Source organism: Gymnoscopelus microlampas (genome assembly GCF_963454915.1).
Source record: "Gymnoscopelus microlampas genome assembly, chromosome: 1".
NCBI lineage: Eukaryota > Metazoa > Chordata > Actinopteri > Myctophiformes > Myctophidae > Gymnoscopelus > Gymnoscopelus microlampas.
In genome coordinates, this window is record NC_139962.1 from 63,370,721 (window position 1) to 63,390,153 (window position 19,433).

Sequence of the window (19,433 nt, forward strand, 5' to 3'; positions counted from 1 at the left end):
CTCACTGGCCAAGTCATTTAAAGGGAAAGTAAAGCTTTTGAGGGCACTGCTGCTGATGACAAATAAACAACTGATTTGTTATTCAATTTGGACCCGGTGTAGTAGCAGTAAAGGTTCTGTGACAGGAAAATAGAGCAGGAGCTGTGTGGATATGATCCATAATCTAATAGGCCTGTCAGCACACCAGCGCTCCAAGATGTATGGTCTCTGGGATATTTGTGCATTTTCCAATGTTTCCCTAACCCCCCCCCCCCCCATATTTTGGGCTGAGTGTCTCCTATGAAGAAGTATACCTTACAAGGCTCATTTATTGTCTGTTGATTAAAGAGCTGGAGAGTCAGGAAGACTGAACAAACACTATAACAATGATTACCATCAGAACACAGAGCATTGACTTTTCAACAACAAACCTTAAAATATCACTTACATCACCGTTAATACACAATACAATCCTCAGTGTTAATTTAATCCATTTGTAACTCCGAGAGTTCAAATGTAATACATTTTACACTCTCGGAAATACATCTGTGTATCTGTATTTTGATCATAACACCTCTTGACCAACTATACATTACATAATACATACTGTAGGTTAATAAAGCATTTATCCACAGAGGTTTAAATGTTCTTTCTGAGCGTATACCTGCTCTGCTCAGTGCTTTGTTTCCTCGCAGGAACAGACAAAACAACACAAAGTGAGTTGTCAGCTGATATGACAGTCAGGCGTGATGGTTTTTGTCGTCAGACGGTGTGCGTGTTTGATCACTGTCACTTTGTCACAGCTGCCGACTGTTTTCAATCACTCTCCCAGGAGTGGAGACTCAGCATGCTCTGTTTGTGATTCCATTCATTCATCATCAAACATGAGTCATAAACAGGGATGTCACTCACTCTGTTGTGCTACGATCTACTTCATTCCCCCCTCCTCCAACTCCCACACAATAGGCTCTATGCACAGCAGCCATATTGGGAATGAATTGGGCCCCTTCCTTACTTCCTTCACAGGTGTTACCAATGATACTAATTCAGGCTCTGTTCCATTTAGTGTGGCATAGTGGTTGTCTTATTTTCAAGGACCCCCATAACTCTCAGAGTTACACACCCACCATAAGGGGCCATTTGGGAACCAAAATGGAGTGTTTCTAGTGAGCCAACATGCACGATATCAGCACCCTGACCAGAATGGAACAGAGCCTTCATTAGTATCATTGGTAACACCTGTGAAGGAAGTAAGAAGAGGCCCAATTTCTTTCCAATATGGCTGCTGTGCATAGAGCCTATTCAGTTCTCACAGTGGGAACATTATATGACTTCTTAAACCTGACAATTCATGGCCCGGATCGCTGGCTTTGCGGCCCGGGGCCCGTCCGGCAATGCAGCCTGACGGCGTGTCCCGGGTTAGAATCCCGATCCCGACAACCTTTACTGCGTGTCACTCCCCATCTCTCTCTCCCCATATCCTGTCAATCTACCGTACTATCAATAAAGCCAAAAAAAAACCTGACGGTTCATGCAACACCCAATCATGTGTGAGAGATGAACTGTTTGTTACAAATCATAAAGCAGCATGGCTAGTGTATCTAATGTATGAAGATGGGATTCTGGGGCATTTGTGTCTAAATATATCCCCATAATCTAATATAGCCAAACAATTTGCAGCCACAAGCTGTACTATAGGCAGAACTATTAGATCCGAGAAGTGGCTGCTTGGTAAAGTTTTGTATCTATGTGTGCCAAGAAGTCATAAACCAAAAATAAGTAGCAAGAAGTTTCAAGGAAGTGACCTCAAAACAAATCGTATTGGAAAAAGCACAAATATTCCACGTCGGCAGCAGAGATCCAGCTTGCTGATTATTTTTCATGGGGGGTGTGTGGGGGGATGTGAGGCGAGCGGACGCTCTGGGTCTGTTCTTGGCACACATGAGACTCCAGCTCCAAACTTTACTAAAAATCAAGGGAGACCTGTACGGGGCACCCAGCTTTGCATTCCTCTGCAATGCCTAGTAAAAAATAGTCTCAGAGGCCTGTATGTATAGGGTCCCATTGGTATCTGGGTCTGTCAGCCGGCTCTATGGGCTGATAGTCCTGTTTAACACATTAAGACCCGAGACCGATTCTACAAAATGTACTAACAGTTTTTTTTTTTTTTTTTTAACTTTTTCATGTCAAGGACCCCCACAATTATATGTATTTGGCCGCGGCCCCCCCATCTCAACATATTTTGTTCCAGGGACCCCTAGAAGCAAATATTTGAGTTACAAATGTTTGCTTTAAATATATATATATATTAGGGCCGGGACTTTATCGCGTTAATTTCGATCAATTAATTACAAAAAAATGTTCGCGTTAAAAAAATGTATGCATTTTAATCGCGCCTATTTTTTCACCGCGGAACGTTTCTCACTGGACGAGTTTCGCACCAGGTTGGTGCGCTGGTATTATCGGTCCGCCTGAGAAGCTGTCTGAGAAGTGAGAACGACGTGGTTCTCACAACAACAGAGCAGCCACTGAGTGAAGACGTGCCGCATAGCCTGCTTGATAATGTTGGCTGGGCAAATCAGAATCTGTATTGGATGCCGCCCCCCACGCGCGCGTTTGTCCCGTTTGGGGGGGGGGGGGGGGGGGCGGTGCGCTGGGGGGAAGGGGGGGGGCACGATGCGGTGCGGGTCACATGCGCGCGATTTTTTTAAATAATTAATTAGACGACTATAAAACAACTAACAACAACACACTCTACCAGCCTCCAATGGTGGAAAATAGCAGATCTACAAGCTCACAATGCCTTGTGCTTGTAGATCTGCTATTTTCACATGGTTACTGTATGTTTTATAATATTAATCGAAATCTACAAAGTAACTTGTAACTAAAGTTTTAAAATAAGTTTAAAAGTAAAATATTTGCCTCTGAGATATAGTGGAGTTACTGGAGTAGAAGTAAAAGTATTAAAAAATTGGAAATAGGCGTATTCGAGAGTCAAGTGCAAATACCTCAAAATTGTACTTAAGTACAGTTCTTGAGTACATGTACTTAAAGACGTTTACCAAAATCCATTTGAAAACAATTTTTTTCATTGATCTCAGGTCAAATATTGATGTGCGATTAAAATGCGATTAATTTAGATTAATTAATTACAAAGCCTCTAATTAATTAGATTATTTTTTTTAATCGAGTCCCAGCCCTAATATATATATACTCAAAGATTTGCACACATTTTCACGATTTTTCAAAAATAGCCAAAGAAATCTAAAATGACACAGATACATTCCCGGTCTTAATGGGTTAATAGTACACTCACTTCCCAGGAAGAGAGACAGAATAGATCTGCTCCTGGCCTTATCATAGCTGGGATACTGACGGCAAACTGGGACAGTTATCCTCCCTAACAAAAACATGAACACACATACATACGTACATACGTACAGTACACGCTCTCTCTTCCACCGCATGCACGTACACTCTCTCTCTCTCTTCCTCCGCACGTACATATACACTCTTTCTGTTCTGCTGTACTCATCCTCAACATGTCCCAGAGGGAGGACCCTTGCCACTTTATCTCTCTGCCAACTCCCTGTCGTCCTGTTGGCCAAAGTTATGCCATTTTCCTTTTTATGCTAGTTCTCGGTCTCAGGCTAGTGTATGCCAGTATACTGTGTTTCAGCATAAACTCTGGCTGCCCTTCTTCACATCCAGATGTTTTTCTTTACTGTTTTCCCCCCTCCTTGCTCTGTGTTTGTATCCAATTCCTCTCTCACAATAACACTCTGCTTCTCTCCCACCTCTCTCTTGTTCTCCCCTATTCTCTCTCTCCACTCTCTCTCCTTCACCCCCCTCCCCTCTCTCTCTCTCTCTCTCTCTCTCTCTCTCTCTCTCTCTCTCTCTCTGTCTCTCTCTCTCTCTCTCTCTCTCTCTCTCTCTCTCTCTCTCTCTCTCTCTCTCTCTCTCTGTCCAGAATATCCAACAGTCAGGCCATCAACATCCAGACCCTCGGTACCTCCTCCGTCCTGACCATCGCCAATGTGACCCAGGAGGATTATGGGAACTACACCTGCGTGGCCACTAACAGACTGGGCATCCAGAATGCCAGTCTCTTCCTCTATAGTAAGTTACTCTACTAACAGACTGGGCATCCAGAATGCCAGTCTCTATAGTAAGTTACTCTACTAACAGACTGGGCATCCAGAATGCCAGTCTCTTTAGTAAGTTACTCTACTAACAGACTGGGCATCCAGAATGCCAGTCTCTATAGTAAGTTACTCTACTAACAGACTGGGCATCCAGAATGCCAGTCTCTATAGTAAGTTACTCTACTAACAGACTGGGCATCCAGAATGCCAGTCTCTTCCTCTATAGTAAGTTACTCTACTAACAAACTGGGCATCCAGAATGCCAGTCTCTATAGTAAGTTACTCTACTAACAGACTGGGCATCCAGAATGCCAGTCTCTTCCTCTATAGTAAGTTACTCTACTAACAGACTGGACATCCAGAATACCAGTCTCTATAGTAAGTTACTCTACTAACAGACTGGGCATCCAGAATGCCAGTCTCTATAGTAAGTTACTCTACTAACAGACTGGACATCCAGAATGCCAGTCTCTATAGTAAGTTACTCTACTAACAGACTGGACATCCAGAATACCAGTCTCTATAGTAAGTTACTCTACTAACAGACTGGACATCCAGAATGCCAGTCTCTATAGTAAGTTACTCTACTAACAGACTGGACATCCAGAATGCCAGTCTCTATAGTAAGTTACTCTACTGACACAGGGTTTCCCAAAGTTGGGGTCGCGAAATTATTTTGGGTCATTAAAAAAAAAAAAAATAATACTGAAATACAAGCTAAAAATGATTACAAGTACATTTTACCATTTTAATACATTAGAAATGCGCACCGAATGTGCAAGTTTATGTGCATCAATTACCTCCAGGGTTAGGTGGGGTCGCGAGTCAATGGCTGCATTATTTTGGGGTCGCAGGCTGAAAAGTTTGGGAACCCATGTACTAACAGACTGGACATGTGGTAACAGACTTACGGACATGTGTTATGCATTGAAAATATGACTTGATAACTACAGTACATGCTAAAGTAAATGCAGAAATGTTATTCCTAGTCCACCCAAATGTTATCTAATGTCAGACAGCCATGTCACAAATGTGCATTATTCTTTAACTGTACATGTTAAATGGCTGAAAATGTAGGCAGGAATTAAAACAAAAACTAACAAGAAATAGAGAAAACATAGTTTACTTTTCTGCTTCATTCGCTGAAGTATAACATTGATTTATGAAATAACATAAAAAGAATATGGAATTCCAAGGTTTCTGAGTTATTAACAGATCATATTACTGAACAAAGGTTGCTCCCCAGCAATATTGTTAAAGCAAAGCACAATCAGTACATCTTAATGGCCACCAGATGTCACTCACACTTCAGGAACTGAAGCTTTGCAGGAGCTTGTGGAAGAGATGCGGAAGACTGGGAAATGTTCATAAGAGAATTAAATCACAGTCATACATATTATGTTATTATTTTTATATTTACAAAACACTTTATTTACTTAAAGCCTGATTAATTAACCCCCCCCCCCCCCCCCCCCCCCTCTCTCTCTGTGTCACAGTTTGCTCCTCTGCCCCTTTTTTGCCATGCCACATGGACATTTATATCTTCAGCCTTGGACATTTATTTGTCTCTGTCCTAATCTTCTTGTCTTAGTAGTTACTACTTAGTAGTTTGTTGATTCCCCAGGTGTTTCTTGTGCCTCTTATTTTGTAGTATTGTTCTGGTCTTCCTGTCAGCCCTTGTAGCTGTTACCTGTCTCACCACCCTGATTATTGTTAACGCTAGTCACCTGCGTCCTGTTAGTCCCTTAGCCTATTCCAGTGTTCATAGTCTAGTTGAGTTCTCCAGCCTGCCAGCGCCCAGTCTGCATGCCAGCCCATTAGGATTGGGTTTGTGAACCTCCAGCCTGCCAGTCCGGTGCCCACTAGCCTCCTACCTACCCATTCTGTTCCTACGTTTCCTGAATCTGTCTGTCTGTCCCGTCTGCCTCTGCACCTGCCTATCCTGAACCGACTCCATCCTTAGACCCATTCGAAGGGTCTCGCTTGGCTCTTTGTGTGGGGAACCGAGGACCTGCCAGGAGGTGTGATTGCCGCTCCCAGCGCTACCAGGAGCCCTCGCTGCCCAGCGTCCAGGAACCCTCGCTTCCCAGTGTCCAGGAGCCCTCGTTTCCCAGTGTCCAGGACCCCTCGCTGCCCAGTGACCAGGGCCCCTCGCTACTCAGCGATGTCCCCACCTTATGCTTTGTCAGCACTCTCCGCTGATATTTCTGCCTGCCCTGCCCGGTGCCTTGTTGGCAATCTCTGCCGACATTCCGCCTGTCCTACCCAAAGGCTGGCCCCACCGACGTCTTGCTAGCTGTCTCCTTCAATGCCTGCGCCCTCTGTGCCCTCGTCAGCCGTAACTGTCGACGACCCGCCAGAGCCCTCGTCAGTTGTCGTCGCCCCACCAGATGTCCTGATTGATTGATTGAATACTTTATTAACAGTTTGCAAAAAAAAAGCACAGAGGTACAGTTTTGGTCGGCTGACAGTCTGCCGGGACCCTCAATCAGTTTCCCCTGCTGAACTTTCTGTCACTGCTGAACCCAACCTAATGCTCCAGCCGTTTCACCCTGGGTCCCATCTGTGTCACTCTGTTTTGAAGGTGTATGTTTTTGAATGCCTGTGTGCTTGTTTCATCTTTCTTTTGCCTTTTTTCTGCCCGTTTCTCATCTCACCTTCCCCCTGCCTTCTCAGTCAGTCTCCCTGTACTTCAGTGTTTTCCCCCAGTCCTTTTCTGGCCTACTCTGCCCCCGTGCCAGTACTGCACCATCGTCCTGTTTTAGCCCTACCAAGTTGAGCTAGTCCAGTGATTTTGCCCTGCCCTCTACGAGTCCAGTGCTCTTGTCCCGTTTGTTCTGTTCTGTTCTGCCCTGTCCCTGTATGTTCTGTCCTGTTCCCTGGCGTAGTGCCCCAGTCTCCCTTCACCCACCCTGTTAGATGTTCTGATCTGGTCACTAGGTTTTAAGCCTTCTGTATTTTGCTGAGTGTTTCCCAGGATTCTGTATCTGGATTTTGTTTTTGCTTAGACTTTTGTTGGTCATTAAACACTTTGAGTTCAACTGTTCTTCTGTGTTTGTGTCCAATTCCTCACTCACAATAACACTCTGCTTCTCTCCCACCTCTCTCTCGTTCTCCCCTATTCTCTCTCTCCACTCTCGCTCCTTCACCCCCCTCCTCTCCCTCTCCCTCCCTCCCTCTCTCCCTCTCTCTCTCTCTCTCTCTCTCTCTCTCTCTCTCTCTCTCTCTCTCTCTCTCTCTCTCTCTCTCTCTCTCTCTCTCTCTCTCTCTCTCTCCAGGACCAGGAACAGGTGGAGACATCAGCGGCTCAGCTTGTGTATCTCACTCACTGTGGCTTCTGTTCAGCTGCATCGTCTGCCTTTTCTTCAAGTGTTAATACTGACCTCCTCCTCCTCCTCCATAGAAGAACCACTTTTGAAGAAAGAACCTTTCAGACCACGGTTCTGGAAAGAACCATTTATTTTAATGGTTCTATAAACCACTTAAACACTGATAGGGTTCTATGTGTTGGGGGGAGGACGAGGGGGGGAATCCATCCCGTTATTGCCTGGGGGATGTGTTTTATCCCTGCCTCTGGTCACACAGAATGAAACTAAGGCGATTCACAGAGCCTCCCGAGTGGAAAGAGTTCTCCTGAGTTGTATAAATCCTCCCAGGTCAGCAACGGTCAGGAAGGAATCCTGGCGAGGTCCATCCTGGCTCCCTCTGAGTGGAACTAACAACAAAGACTTGTTTGACAGTGAATAGCAAGATGGTATTAGGATGGAATCAACATAAAACAAGGCGATCAAGTACTGTATTTCATCATATTTCACAGGGGAAAAATGTGATTGGGGGGGCTTTAAGTAATCAGGCTTTAAGTAAAGTATACAGCTGTTTTGTATGACTGTGATTTAATTCTCGTTTTGAAAAATGCCCAGAAAAGAAAGTGAGACAAGCCATGTTATTACAATCAATGATGAACCAGGTGATAGTCAGTGGTGTAAAGTAGCCAAGTACATTTACTCAAGTACCGTACTTTGTACAATTTTGGGGTACTTTTACTTTTACTTACTAGAGTATTTCCACTTTTACTTCTACTCCACTACATCTAAGAGGTAAATATTGTGCTTTTACTCCACTACAATTATTTGACAGCTTTAGTTACGACTTACTTTGCAAATATACATAACATTATAAAAAAAAAAAATTTTTAATTAGCCACTTAAGCCCTATTTTATACATAGGCTATTTGAAAATAGCCGATCTACAAGATCACAATGCGTCGCATCGCGACGCGTTGTGAGCTTGTAGATATGCTATTTTTCAAACATTTTAGTACTTTTACCTTTGGTACTTTAAGTACATTTTGATACCAATACTTTTGTTACTTTCACTCAAGCACATTCTGAATTCCGGACTTTTACTCGTAACAGAGTACTTCTACATTGCAGTATTGATACTTTTACTTAAATAAAACATTTGAGTACTTTTTCCACCACCGGTGATAGTGCAAACATGTCAGAAACAGAGGTGGAGGTGGGAGCTGAGATGTCAGCTCAGCCTCATATTCAACAATCCAGACAGATATGAATGGCTAGCTGTCAGTGAGGAGGAGGGGTCAGTAAAGTGTTCCATTCATTTATAATTAACAGTTAAAAAGACAATTTCAGTCAATGCTTCATGGCCAGTTAATTATGAATGTAATAAATGACCGTTATATGGCTACCATTTGGGGAATGTAGACTGATATATTTATTTAAGTTAATGTATGTTATGTTAGTTTCACACACACACACACACACACACACACACACACACACACACACACACACACACACACACACACACACACACACACACACACACACACACACACACACACACACCAAACCCTGCCTACAGTATATACAGTACTTCCATCATCAACCCTGTTAGGCAAGGCAAGGCAATGTTATGTGTATACTGTAGCACATTTCAACAGCAAGCCAATTCAATGTGCTTTACAAAAAATCGCACCCTGTGTGAAGGAAGCGGTGCCTTTGATGAGTGGCCTCCTGGTGGCGCTATAATAGGGCGGGGCGGGGCTTCAGCAATTAATGCTCGTCCCTAGTGGTGGTGTAAGTCCACAAACCAAATTCGGACTTGGTGGCATGCTGCTAACTGGAGTTATGGCTGTTTGTAGCCCAGCCAATGACAATACAGAGGGGGCGGGGGCTTCAGCAATTAAAGCTTGTCCCTATTGGTGGTCTAAGTTCACGTGGTAAATGTGTATTTGGTAGCTTGCTGCAAAGTGGACTTATGGCTGTTTAAAGCCCAGCCAATAGGAAGACAGAGGGGGCGGGGCTTACTACATTTCAGTTCGTCCCTATTGGTGGTCTGAGTCCACGTACCAAATTTGTACTCAGTAGCATGCTGTGAACTGGAGTTATGGCTGTTTAAAGCCCAGCCAATGGGAAGACAGAGGGGGTGGGGCTTATGTAATTACAGTTGGTCCCTATTGGTGGTATTAGTTGGACTTGGTGGCATATGCTGCAAACTGGAGTTATTGCTGTTTAAAGCCAGTGGCCTCCTGGTGGCGCTATAATAGGGCGGGGCGGGGCTTCAGCAATCAATGCTCGTCCCTATTGGTGGTCTAAGTCCACATACCAAATTTGGACTTGCTGGCATGCTGCGAACTGGAGTTATAGCTGTGTAAAGCGCTGTTTAAAGCCAGTGGCCTCCTGGTGGCGCTATAATAGGGCGGGCGGGGCTTCAGCAATCAATGCTCGTCCCAATTGGTGGTGTAAGTCCACATACCAAATTTGGACTTGCTGGCATGCGAACTGGAGTTATAGCTGTGTAAAGCGCTGTTTAAAGCCAGTGGCCTCCTGGTGGCGCTATAATAGGGCGGGGCGGGGCTTCAGCAATCAATACTCGTCCTGCTGCGAACTGGAGTTATAGCTGTTTAAAGCCCGTGCTCAAACGGACATCCGGGCTCAAACGGACATAACGGACATAACGGACAAACGGACATATGGACGGACATAGTCAAGTGTAGAGCGGCTGGCACCGCTAAAAACAACAAGCAAAGGAAACACAATAACAACATTATACAATTACATTAGAATGCATAAAACAAAATAAGTAAACATGTATAGATACAGTTACAGTGCAGAGATAAATACAGTTACAGAAAAGAAAAAGAAATACAAATAATTCAAAGGCAGCAGCAAACAGAACGGTCTTTAGTTGTGTTTTAACCCATTAAGACCGGGAACGCATCTGTGAGTCATTTTTAGATTTCTTTGGCTATTAAAAAAATAGCAGATCTACAAGCTCATAGCGCGGCACCGAGTGCCGCGCTATGAGCTTGTAGATCTGCTATTTATTTGTTTTAATCGTGAAAATGTGTGCAAATCTTTCAATACATATATTTTTAAAAGCAAACATTTGTGACTCAAATCTTATTGCTTCTGGGAATTCTACAAATATCTTCTAAATCCTAACAGTTAAAAAAAATATATATATTTTTTACCTAACTTGCTAAGTATGGTTCTTAAACATTTTCACATCAAGGACCTCCCAAAATGATATGTATTTGGCCGCAGACCCCCATCTGAAAATGTTTTGTTCCAGGGACCCCCAGAAGCAAAGACTTAAGGGGGGCACATGCTACCATTTTCGGTTATCACCTTATCACCCCGGTGGTGATAGAGAGAGCTCTCTCTCTATCACAGAGAGCGCTCTCTCTATCACCTAAAAGGTGATAGGGTGACCACCTCATTTGGTAGCATGCAAGGGCCTTAAAGTAAAAAATGTGTATACATATATATTCAAAGATTTGCACAAATTGTCATGATTTTTATCAAAAGCAGATCTACAAGCTCATAGCGCGGCACTTGATGCCGCGCTATGAGCTTGTAGATCTGCTATTTTTGAATAGTCCAAAGAAATCCTAAAATGACACAGATGCGTTCCCGGTCTTAATGGGTTAAAGAGAGTGTTACTGGACAAAAAAACTCTATAGCAAAGATTACTATCAGAATATAACACTGTAGATCTATTTAACACTTATTGTAAGAATAAAACATAACCTTTAAGGCTTTCTTTGTGTTTGACATCAATTATACAGTACAAAGCAAGAGTCTTGACACCAGATTGTAGATCTGTTATTTTTTGCTGCTTCTGAAACATCTTAAAAGTGAGTCTGTGGGTTTTATAAATATTGAACCAATTAAAAGAAAGTATTAACAACAGCTTGTGAGTAATAACTACATTCGATCCAAAACGTTTCCTGTAAAGGAATGGCTTTGGATTTTTAAACTGTGTGTGTGTGTGTGTGTGTGTGTGTGTGTGTGTGTGTGTGTGTGTGTGTGTGTGTGTGTGTGTGTGTGTGTGTGTGTGTGTGTGTGTGTGTGTGTGTGCGCGCGCGCGCGTGTGTGTGTGTGCGTGTGCGTGTGTGCGTGTGCGTGTATATACATTTGTATTGTATAAAAAAAAATAAAAAAACAGTACTGTACTGTATATATTTGTGTTTATACTGGAGATGGACTTGATGGAGTTTTGCCAGAACATTGCAAACTGTCATTAAAGGCTTTTTTGAGGGTTGGAGACCTATAAGGCTCGAAACCTCTTTGAAACTGTTGGCTTTCTTCTTCCGCCGTTTTTGCAGTTCTGGCCTAACCGTGTGGTCACTTTTTACAAAACTCAGCAATATGGTAGAGGGCTATGCCAAACAGCTAAGACACGAAACTCACAACTATTGGCCAAAGGGTGGCGCTATAGCACTCAATTGACTTTGAACAGGTACAACTCATGCCCTGTTTGACTTATAGCCATGAAACTTCGATACACACATGCGTCTCCTCATGCCTAACAACTTTCACACTCTGACTTTTGACCTCTGAGCTTTAGATCTCCCACCATTTTGAATTATATGAAAAGCAGCGAAGAAACTATATTCCGGGTATTTTTGAGCAATCTGCACGAAACTTTCTACACATGTACTTTGGACCTATGCCGACAAAACGTTAGTGGCGGATTTTCCATAAATGAAAAAACATTAAGCTTTTATGAGCCAATGAATATTGCAGTTTTATGATAATTATTCGTCTGCCCCTAACACATACATGCAGATTCACATTTGTTTGAAACTTTGCAGTAATGTAGAGGGTCATTCCAAGTATAACAGAAACCAATCTTACTCCAATTGGTCAAAGGGGGGCACTATAGCATTTTTTTTTAAATGCAAGCTTTAAACAGGCAAAATTCATGCCTCGTTTTGCCGACAGCCATGAAACTTGCTTACACATGTGCCTTGACTCATGAGGAAAACATCTATCACTTTGACCAGTAAGCTCCGCCCTTAGATTTTTCGCCATATTGAGCAGTTTGAAAAACATTTAAACCCAGGTTTTCTGAGCAATTTGCGTGAAACTGTGTCATCTGTGTGAGCTCCTTTTTCAACAGTTCAGGTCTGATGGTCAAATGGCTTCTCTCTACAGTACCTGCCTCACAACCACAAGGTCACCGGTTTAAACCTCACCTCGGGCAGGCTACTTTTCAATTTTATCGCACAAAACACGACTGCATCAATTAATGGAGAGATGACGTGAAATGCTTATTTGAGAGTATGTTTTTTCAATGTATGACATACTTCATTCTGAAAATAGCCAATCTACAATCTCACAACTTTTCAGATAGCAATGTGTTTCTGAGCTTGTAGATCGGCTACTTTCACTAGTTTCGGTTCCGAGGAGACGTACAATTTATCCAATGGTAAATGGTTTGTGAACGAGTGATCTTAGTAGTCAGGGGATATTAGCAGAATATTTTCAATCTTGGAATAAATTCCTTACCAAAAAAAATCTTCACCAATGTGTTTGTGTAGTAACACATCTCACAAAGACTGAAATGCAATATCCCTAGGAGAATTTTTGACAGCTCCTTAAAGTTGGGGTACCCACCATAACCTTGGTTAAAAAAAAAAAAAAAAAAAATATCTAAATTTAATTCTGTTTTAAGTAGCATGTGAGGGGTCAAACTAGGGTGTTTTTATGATTCTGAATCCATTGCAATCATTTGTTTTGCACCAAAACCACTCCTTGGGCTAAAAACGGCCATAGCCATGTATACTTTTTGTGTAAAAAGCCCATTGAGATTGGGCCGTTTTTAGCCCAAGGAGTGGTTTTGGTGTGAAGTATAATTTCAAACATGGGAACATGATATAATCACTATATTCCATCTAAATTGGTAAACACTGGAAGGTCTAATATTGTACTAAGTGATTCTGAGTTCTGAAGTTAGCAGCCCAGGTGAGGTGACAAACGGAATGCATGGGGGTCTGGGAAAGTACAGAGACAACATCCCTTGATTTGATTAACCAAAGAAGCTTGTGTTTAGCTCTGGAAGATGGGCTTTTTGTTCTATTGTGTTCAGATCTTTCCTGCCTTTTGTCCTTGAACAGGAGATCCCAGGTCTTGGTGTGAACTAAAAGCAACAGTATGAAGTGTGTGGAATCATTTTAAAGCTTGAGAGATGCTGAATAAGAATTAGCACCCAGGATATGTTTTGAAATACTGTGTTTAAGTATAATTGATAACTTGTATTTGACATACAGCTAATGTTTTAAGGGCGGGGACTCGGCCCACGACAACACTGTCAGAATTCATGTATGTGATAGGCCTAGGAAACTGGGGACTGGGCTTAAACCACCTAGCCCGCCTCTTGGAGCAGAGATTTGAAATGAGTATAAGTTGTTGTGTTTTACTTGTGACCGGCGCGCTGCTTGATCGGACCCAACATGGCAGTCTGCCAGTCAGGCTGAAATAAAAGATGCTTGACTTGAAACCCTTGGACTTTGGACTTCTTCCTTTTAAGCTTGCTTTTCCCAGGAAACCGGTATTATAGCCCGCCCTTTGGATCGAAAATATACTACAGGTGCAAAAATGAGATGGGTAACATGAGATGGGTAACAAATGTTTCATATTTATTTTCTTATTCTTCATAATAAATTCAACAATTCAAGTTTAGAATTGAGAAATCACGTCGGATGATATCCATGTAAACTACAAATCTAATCTAATGTGTTCTTTCCAATGACAGGACAGAAAGGTGTCATCAGCCAGCAAAAAATTTACCCTTTTCTACTTTGTTTTAAATGTTGATAATTGAATACATAGGATCACAAAGGAAACAAGTCCCGAGGACTTTCTTTTGTTATCCTTTTAGCCTTAATGTCTGACTGTACCTCATGCTGTTTACATTTCTGTCTAAAGTATTCACAATGAAAAAAGTTACACATGTTTGATTGTGCTTTAAGGAAGTATCGCAAATATTGTCAATCAAGTACATTTTATTGATATAAAGCCAAATCCAGACAGTTTTCTCATGATACGTAACATATAGAGCAGGTCAAAACCATCCACCATTCACCCAACAAATGACCAGGGTTTCTCATGTACTGTAGATCAGGACACAAAAGTGGGTCATGTAGTTACCTTGCCATGATATTACTCCAAAGGTGGACAAGAAATCAAAAATAGTTGCTCCATTGATTAGAAATTGATAATTCAAAATATGCTCCTCATTGACTTACACTTGTTTACAATTGTACGGTAAAACAGATCTCAAAGTCACTCTTTTAGCACATAAATGAACACAAACAAAGTTGATTCAGACAATATACAGTAGAACATCACCAAACCCAGTACTGCTTTTTTTTTTAAATAAAAATGTCAACTTCCTGCTATTTTATTAAGAAGAAAACCTGGACTGGATTGGCAGATCCGGATCTTCAAGTAAAATCTTCCGGAAATTGATATTTTTATTTAAAAAAAAACAGTACTGGGTTTGGTGATGTTCCATATTGTCTGAATCAGCTTTGTTCGTGTTCGTTTACGTACTTAAAGAGCGACTTTGAGAGCTGTTTTACCGTACAATGTAAGTCAATGAGGAGCAAATTTTTAATTATCAATTTCTAATCAATGGAGCAACTATTTTTGATTTCTTGTCCACTTTTGGAGTTACACCATGGCAAGGTAACTACACAACCCAAACCTCTACCAAAGTGATCTTGCCCTTTAACCTGTCTTACAACCTGTCTTACAAGCTTTAACCTGTCTTATAACATGCTTCTGAGCTCAATCACACTATAGGCTCTATGCACAGCAGCCATATTATCACCTCCTTCCCAGGTGTTACCAATGATACTAATGAAGGCTCTATTCCATTTAGTGTAGCACAGTGGTTTCCACGACCCCCATAACTCTGAGGGTGTACAAATGGAACCAAATGGACCCTTACGGGTCCATTTGGTTCCATTTGTACACTCTCAGAGTTACACACCTGTAAGGGGCCACTTGGAAGCCCTTGAGGGTCCCTGGACCCCAACTGTGTTTCCAGTGAGTCAACATGCATAATATCAGCACCCTGACTCTGTTTGACCAGAATGGAACAGAGCCTTCATTAGTATCATTGGTAACACCTGTGAATGTCTTCATAATATGGCTGCTGTGAATAGAGCCTATGGAGATTAGTTCAGACATCATAATCAGGATAATGATAATCATCGTCATTATCATTAGACATTGTATCATTGATCCAGTCCACATATCTGTAGACATTGGCGTAGACACCAGGCTTGTCCCTCAGAGCACATCCTTCCCCGCAGCTCACCACACCAGCGATGTAGTGAATTCTGTCCTGTTCACACATCAGAGGACCTCCTGAATCACCCTGGAAAGACAAACAACCAGTTTAATACAGAGTCAGTACCGCCACTACGCACACACACACACACGCACACGCACACACGCACACACGCACACGCACGCGCATGCACACGCACACACACACACACACACACACACACACACACACACACACACACACACACACACACACACACACACACACACACACACACACACACACACACACACACATAGAAACAGCGAGATAAAGGGAGAGAGAGAGAGAGAGATAGAGAGAGAGAGAGAGAGAGAGAGAGGTGAGAGAGGATCAATTTCTAATGTTGTAAATATAATGATTCTATATTTAAAGTACTAATTTAAAAGGACATCTATAGATCTATAGATCCCACCATTTATCTATAGATGTTCTTGTCATCTATAGATCTATAGATCAGACAGACAGACAGACAGACAGACAGACAGACAGACAGACAGACGGACGGTATAGATTAGTATCATTGTTGAAGCCATTGTTTGCTACCTGAACAGATCAGCTCCAGATCTTCAGAGGAAAAAGCATTCCTCACTGTTCCACTACCACTACACTCCCTCAGTGAAGATTCATCTCCAACACAGGAAAGTTTAATAACCCATACAGGTTGATCTGTAGAACCATGTCTATATGCTGCAGAAACAGCAGAGCCACAGTCGAGTTGTCTACACACTACAGATGATGACTTCTGGTTCCAGTAATCACCAAACACTGTTCTCCACTGTCTCTGGTGTTTCATCTCCAGTCTACCAGCACAGCGACTGGCTCCTCCCACCAACCTGATGACATCACCAGACTCTGTACACAGACAATAGAATAAAAGTTAAATAAAGTTATATTACTTTGATTAGAAGAAAACCTTCTAGGTTACAATCTATAATATTTATGTATGTGTTGATGTTTGTTTACCTGTTGGTTGAGCCTGGAGAGCTGAAGAGAAACATGATCAAATGAATGAGTCTGAATTACCAGTGGTGGAAGAAGTACTCGAGTAAAAGTATCAATACAACAATGTAGAAATACTCTGTTACAAGTAAAATGATCAATACATGTAGAAATACTCTGTTACAAGTAATCAATACAACAATACAACAATGTAGAAATACTCTGTCTCTGTCAAGTAAAAGCATCAATACAACAATGTAGAAGAAATACTGTTACAAGTAAAAGTATCAATACAACAATGTAGAAATACTGTTACAGGTAAAAGTATCGATACCACAAAGTAGAAATACTCTGTTAGTCCTGTATTGGCCTACTTGAGTAAAAGTACCAAATTATTGGCAAGAAAACTATAATAATAGCATCAAAATCATTTGAACCACTTTTAACCTTTTATACTTTAGCTATTCAAAAACATCAGATCTACAAGCTGTGAGTGGTCTGATGCTGCCTTCTCTACAGGTGGTCAGTATACAGTGGTGTACTTAAGGATCTAAAGAGAGAGATCTTCACAGGTACTGATGGGCATACAGCTTCCACCTCTGTCTATAGATGTCCCTGTCATCTATAGAGATCACTGGCGCCTGGCTATGGTATCACAAAGGAGCCTCTGCACCCCCACACTCTCTCACACATAACCTGGCAACACTGGTTGCTTAACCAGCCAAGTCTGCTTGTTAAGTGATGCATTTGCGCATGTATTCATAGACCTGGTTGCTTAGTTCTCTCTCCTATAACTGGCAACACTAGTTTCACGGTGGATTTATGAGACGGTTCAAATGTAATGTAGACAGCATGTTCTGAACTGGAAATTATGAATTAAAGGTAGGGTAAGTGATTTTCTTTGGTTAAAATAAGTGTTAAATAGCTCTATATTCTGATAGTACTCATTGCTATAGAGTGCTTGTTCAGTAAAAGGACTCTCCTTGTCTCTTCAGCTCTTTATAAAATAGAAAATGCATTTTCGTTTCAGTTTCAGTTTAATTTCCAATTTTATCCAATCAGGATAGAGAACTCAATCAGGATATAGATTAAACAAGTGAAATTGGAAGTGATGACACTAAGAAATGAGCAGACAAAATTGGAACTGGAACATTGTACAAATTAAGCTTAAAAATGGGTACTTTCTCCTGATTGGCTGAGATTTTGACACCTACCAGAAAATGAATTTTCTGTTTATTAAAGAGCTGGAGAATCGGGGAGACTCCTGTTACTGAACAAACACTCTATGATCACTATCAGAATATAGTGCTTTAACCTTTTAACAAAATACTTTTTGTTTTAACCAAAACATATCACTTACCCTACCTTTAAGGAGATGTTTGGACGTTGGAGGGACGTCTATGGTGAGTACAGAATGTATCAATGTGCAGTATACACCCTGAACCACATGCATTTAGAATCTACGATAAATCATTCATATAACATTACAAAGAAAGAACAGTATTAGTGATACATGATATTATAGGTATCATATCAGACCCAATCAATCAGATTATTTTCACTGATAATGATGACGGAATGAAAATGTGACCCAGTGGTGGAAGAAGTACTCACATTTTAAGTACCAATTAAAGTACCAAGTAAAAGTACCAATACCACAATGTAGAAATACTCTTTTACAAATAAAAGTCCAAAATGTACTTGAGTAAAAGAACAAACGTATTCACATTAAAATATACTTAAGTACTGAAAGTAAAAGTAGTCATTTTGCAGAATCACCCATTTCACAAGTTTCCAAATGTTTGAAAATGCTTTGAAAATAGCAGATCTCACAAGCTCACAACGTGTGAGCATTCAAATCTTCAAATCATATCTTGGGTTCTGAACATTGTTTTTTCAAAAAAGAAAAATAGATTTTTTTTTTTTTGTGTGTACTGAATGAGTTAAGTTACTTTTACACCACTGAATGTGACCGGCAATGGCTTTTGTACTGGCAAAGCAGCCAGTCTGCATGTCTCTATCTCTTTAAGAGCACCAGCTGTTCCCCCTCCCTCCCCCCTCCTAGTGTGTGTGACGGCGCGTAGTTAAAGGTATTGTAGGCAACATTAAGCCTAAATTTAAAAAAAATATTCATATATATATATATATATATATATATATATATATTGCATTTTTTCCCCTCTATCAGCCACTATATAATGATGCTGGGGTGTTTTCCTGCATTGAAACACAGTCCTCTTTTTGAAATCCGTATTTTCCCTATTGTTTATGTTGTCCGGGACGTAAATTAACGCACGCATGTGCGCATCCGTGCGCGTCCGTGTCCGTGTGACTCTATGGAAGTCTATGGAAGTCCTCCCTGCATCACCCCCTGGTGGCCGGGGAAACGAACTGCACATACATAACATAAACAGTAGGGACAATACGGTTTTCAGAAAGAGGACTGTTTCAATGCAGGAAAACACCCCAGCATCATTATATAGTGGCTGATAGAGGGGAAAAAATGCAAAATATATATATATATATATATATAAATATTTTTTAAATTTAGGCTTAATGTTGCCTACAATACCTTTAAACAGCAAACAAACGTAATAATAATAACTTTAATAACTTTATTTGTATAGCACCTTTCATACAAAATTGCAACCCAAAGTGCTTCACATCAAGACAATAAAAGGTAGAATGCCAGAAAAATAATAAAAATCAAGTAAACAT

The 19,433-nt window shown here is 41.3% G+C and overlaps 1 protein-coding gene across 1 annotated transcript in view; it reads left to right on the top strand.

The window, feature by feature from the left end:
• Positions 1-7,534, top strand: part of LOC311051934 (limbic system-associated membrane protein-like) — a gene marked incomplete at its 5' end in the record, with an annotated part of 213,702 nt that extends 206,168 nt beyond the window's left edge. The window contains 2 exons of the mRNA XM_084066666.1: positions 3,950-4,098; positions 7,403-7,534. Of these exons, the coding sequence (XP_083922792.1) occupies positions 3,950-4,098; positions 7,403-7,500 (247 nt within the window). The 3' untranslated portion in view covers positions 7,501-7,534. The remainder of the gene's footprint in view (positions 1-3,949; positions 4,099-7,402) is intronic.
• Positions 7,535-19,433: the final 11,899 nt, after the last annotated feature.